Genomic DNA, 5,083 nt, shown 5'->3' with positions numbered 1-5,083 from the left:
TATATATATATATATATATAAATATTTTGAATTATCTTTGATTTTTTTTATTTTTAATTTTAGTTTTAAGTTTTTGTAATTGATATGTTTGCTATTTTTTTTCTTTTAAATTTTTCTATTTAGCTTTAATTTATTTGTTTTAGTTTTATTTTCAGTTAGGCACCAAGATAATATTTCTAATTTTCGTTTTAAGTTTTTTTAACTTTACATTTTTCATCTACTATAGATATTTTAGTTCATTACAGCTCTATTTCAACTATAGAAAACTATTTTTACTAGTTTAGATTTAGTTTTAGTTAACGGTTAAAAACTCTGGTTCTAACCCGACATGATGCAATACATTTCCAGCAACAATTAATATTTTTCTGAACACGATTAAAACAAAACATTGGGACGGAAATGCAGATTTACATGCTTGGTTAGCGATTCAAATCAAACTTCATGAGCATTTTTGCATGATTCATTAATAGAATTGGCTCAAATGAATAAACTTGTCATACTGTATGTTTTGCAAAGATGCAATAGAAAGATGTTTTGTATTATTTCTGTCTTTGCATTATTTTGTGGCTGAAATATAATTGTTACATGAAAATTTTTTTTTGTTGCATCATGCTTGTTTACGACAGTGATTCAAATCACACTTCATGAATCTTTTTGTATGATTCACTAAAAGAACTGTCTCAAAAGAATCTATTAATCTAATTACATTGTATGATTTGCAAAGAATACGCAATTCCGGGACACTTCGTGGCTAGCAGCTTGTTTATCCCATTATCACGTTTAATTCTGAAAACTCACAACTATTTTAGTATTACTATATCAATATATATTCATATTTTGAATTAGATTTTTTTTGTATTTTCATTTTAATTTTAGTTTAAGTTTGAATAATTTTGTTATGCAGTTGTGTCATTTTTATCCATTTTTCTTTTCAAGTAAAATATAATTTTGACACGAGAAAAAGGTTTTACTGCATCACATTTGGTCAGGATACAGTGATTCAAATCAAACTTCATGAGTCTTTTTGCACGATTCATTAAATGAATCGGCTCAAAAGTGTCAACTGGTTACTCTATGTTTTGCAAAGATGCAATAGAAACATGTCTTGTATTTTTACTGTCTTCGCATTATTTTGTGGCGAATGAAAAAAAAAAAAAAAGGTTTTATTGCATCATGTTTGATAAAGACAGTGATTCAGATCAAACTGGCCATGATTCATTAAAAGAACTGTCTCAAAAGAGTCTTTTAATCATCTGTATGATTTGTGAAGATGGCGCAGTAGAAAGAGATCTTGAATGTCTATTGCATTATTTCATGGCTCTCAGCCTGTTTCTCATCACATTTAATTCTGCAAACGCGCAGTTTGACTAAAATATAATTTCCCTTGCCGTGGCAGATTTATAGCACAGGAAACCCTAAAAGATGTGCCTCTGATGTCAGGCTGGTGTTTTCTGGATGAAAGTCGAGCAACTTTTTAAATTAAGAGAGCATCTGAGAATCGGGCATGCAGAGCTTGAATGCAGCTTTTCTGGCGCGTGAGATCACAGATGCACGTTTACTCGCGCTCATGAACGCGTGGCAGTCTCACGAGGGAATAAATCCCCCACCGGCCATTTCTTTCACGGCTTTCCCTCACTCTTGCAGGATTTCACACAATATAGGAAGTAATTTAGTGCGGCTGGTGTGTTGAGAGATTCCCCAGACTCAAGCTAATCCACGTGAATGTGCTTAGAGAGGAGGATCAGAGCATTTCAGACCGTTTCTGTCGAGCAGGACGGCGAGGAACTCTCTGTAGTATGAGCTGATGTAAAGCAGCAGCGCCGGCGCTTGGCTCGTCCTGAAGCTCAGCGAAACGTTCTCTCCTCTCAGCGTTAAATCGGAGTAGATGGAGGACGACTGAGCGCTGACGTTCCTGTTCAGCTCGTACGGCTCTTTGAACGTGTACATGACTGATGTTCCGGGTTTGAAGAAGGCAGAAACGTCTGAAAGAGAGATTCAACGCACTGGGATTAGGATTATGGATATGCATAACTATCATAAACTGGTGTAAAATCATTGTGTCATGTTGTCTTACAGGTAGGGCTGGGCAATATGGACAAAAATATAATCAAATATTTTTTTCTGTATAGTTTTATATCAATATGTACCATTAATAGGAGAAATAAATACATTTTACATGTTTGTTAAATCACAAAATAAGATTTTTAATTATGGCCCCATGAAATCCAATTTATTTTTTATGGATTCTGTGTTTTAATACAGTTATATTTGAATGATTTAATACCAATTTATCACCAAAAAATGGTCCTAATGAAGTGAATTCATAAAACTTAAAAAATGTAATCAATCTTTTGAAATGTAATCAAATGAAAATGTAGTAATTCATTTACAACAAAACATTTTGAACATTTTATACTTAATTTTTTTTTCAAAATAAAGTATTATACAATAGTAATATATTTCCGTAATAATTTCATCAAGTTAAACCAAACTTTTATTTTGGTGGTTTGTTGCAAAGACTTTTGAGTGTCAGTATATTTTACGATTGCTTTAAATAAATTAATAAATGAAATTAGCAAATAAATGAAACGGTAAGATGCTCATCAAGTGCAGCTCTGGAGAACTGTTAAAAGTCATTTTTGGTAACTGAAATAAAATAAAATAAAATAAACTTGATGAAAAACTTAAACGTAAAAAGTGAAAATTAGAACTGGTGCCTTGAAAACTAACTGAAATAAGTACTAGAATTACTGAAAGAAATAACAAATAAAAGTAAATATATTTAAAAAGAAACTAATAAAATGACTAAAGCACATTACAAAATTACTAAAATGTAAACGTAAAGTAAAACGAAAACTGAAAATATAATAATAAGCTAATTCAAAATATTAATAAATACTATAATAGTATATAAAATATACCAAAATAACATGAAAATAAAAGAGAAAATAGAAAGCATTTGTTAGCAAAATGTCATTATTATTATTATTATTTTAATTGAGTAAAATATCTGTGTGAATATTTCAGTTTCAGTGAAATATTTTTTTCTATTTTATGATAGCTTTTATCAAATGAAATGCTCATAAAGTCTGGAGATGAAGTTTATTATAGTTTATTGTACATTTATTTATTTATTTTAATAAATATCGATGTTGTTTTGTTGCCCAGCCCTACTGTCAGGGCAAAAAACAACAACAACGAACCACATTTGTTTTGTTAAAATTAGTGCTGTCAATCGATTCTTTTTGTTTTACTAATTAATCGCACATTTTTCTGAAATTAATCGCGATTAATCGCGATTAATCCCACCTAACATTAAAATTTTTAAATATACTTTTATATTGCAATAATTTCACATTCAATCTTCAAATTAGAAATTGAAGTTATCAAACACTAAATTCTAAATTAAATATAGATGAATCCTTAAAACTATAAAAGTTATTTGTTCCTCATTTTTCTTTGTCCTTTGATTAATAGACATCACAGCAGCTGGTTGTTAGGTTGTTTTGGCTGTTATTTCTTTAAGAGCTGCTGCTGCTGAACATGATGCGGATCTGACACGTATCATATTTTCTCTCAACTCTTTTGACCTTTTCTGACCCACTTCAGGTCTTAAAGTCTCTATTAATGAGCTGACGAGTTAAAGACAGTTTTGAAAACCATTTCAGAGACATGTTCTTAAATGTGACTCATATAATATATATTACATGCATGCACAGTTTTAAGGCAGCTTTAATCGCCTTTTTGGTAACTTCATGACTTAACTGACCACAGCATTGCATGCACGTAGTTTATTTCGTGCTTTGATATGAAAGGACACAGGCTACAGCACGCGAAAATTAGAAAGTTGATTTATGTTAATTCTTTGATAAATCCTGATATCAATGCATTGCCCAGCCCTACTATTGGAGTAAAAACCACCTTGAACCTCCTGAGATTCGGTACCTTTATGGCAGAAGGTGCCGGTGAAGGGCGAGAGGCTGCAGTCGCAGGTGAAGCCGCTGTGATCCTCCACACAGCTGCCGTGATTCTGGCACAGGCCGCCGTAGCTGCTGCAGTGTCCGGGACATCCGGGCGTCACTCCGGGCGTGATCTCCGCCCGCTCCTCCAGATCCAGAGTCTTCCCGTTCAGCTTCAGCGAGCGAATGCAGCCCAGGAAGCCCTTCTGTCTGGAAGCCGTTCCTCCTGAAGACGCAAGCAGAGTTTACTCTCAGGTGTGAATCTGAAAGCATACAGCTGTCAAGGCTCTGAGAAAAAGCCATTAAATGACAGCAAAGTTACAGGAAAAGACGGCTTTTATCACGCAGACAGCGTAACCTTCTCGCATGCTATCAAGGGTTTGAGTCGCGGCAGGCAGTTTTGTTCAGCGAACCCGAGCCTCCGTTCAAAAATAAACGATCGCTGACCCTTTTTCCTCCACTGATGTGCTGTCAGTCTCTCACAGCGTTTTGTCCTTTATATGGTCATTGCTTGGGGAAGAATATTGTGTTTTTTTGCAGTCTCTTCCTGCAGACGATGAGCTATAAATACAGAAATAATGCGCTCTCCAAATTTTAGTGCTCAGCGATTTAGTGCTAATTCGTTTGAGCGAACACCTCACTATGCCAGCTGTGCCATGTTTAAGCAAAAGTTGGAAATGCTGTTAAAACTAAGTTTGGACATGCCAGTGATGAAATAGGAGACAAAGACAAACGTGTTACCAATCTACACGAAACACAAATCACTATTACATTTCTATAATATTTCTTACTTGGACATAAATCAGAGCAAATGGAAAGTTGTGTTTAAATCTTCATCTTAAGTACTTATATGAGATCTTAATGTCTCAAACTATTAAGAATTATTTTCAATACTGTAATAAAGTAAAAAAAAAATACTATAATACACTTATAATTCACTTATAGTTTGTGATTGTAATTGTGTCATTAATATGCAAAAAAAACCTTAATGATGCTAAAATATGCAAAAATAGAAATAATTAAAAATAGAAAATTAAAACTATTAAACTAAAACAAATAAATTCATTAAAATAATATCAAAATAAAAAAATGCAACAAAAATATATTAATAAATTAAAATAGAA

The 5,083-nt window shown here is 32.7% G+C and overlaps 1 protein-coding gene across 1 annotated transcript in view; it reads right to left on the bottom strand.

Moving 5' to 3' along the window:
- Positions 1–5,083, bottom strand: part of cntnap3 (contactin associated protein family member 3) — a gene marked incomplete at its 5' end in the record, with an annotated part of 97,137 nt that overhangs the window by 15,178 nt on the left and 76,876 nt on the right. Inside the window, 2 exon segments of the mRNA XM_016544049.1 lie at positions 1,758–1,982; positions 3,946–4,185. Coding sequence (XP_016399535.1) covers positions 1,758–1,982; positions 3,946–4,185 — 465 coding nt within the window.

Source organism: Sinocyclocheilus rhinocerous, unplaced genomic scaffold (genome assembly GCF_001515625.1).
Source record: "Sinocyclocheilus rhinocerous isolate Xijiao unplaced genomic scaffold, SAMN03320098_v1.1 scaffold700, whole genome shotgun sequence".
Classification (NCBI taxonomy): Eukaryota; Metazoa; Chordata; class Actinopteri; order Cypriniformes; family Cyprinidae; genus Sinocyclocheilus; species Sinocyclocheilus rhinocerous.
This window is presented reverse-complemented; position numbering and strand designations above follow the sequence as displayed.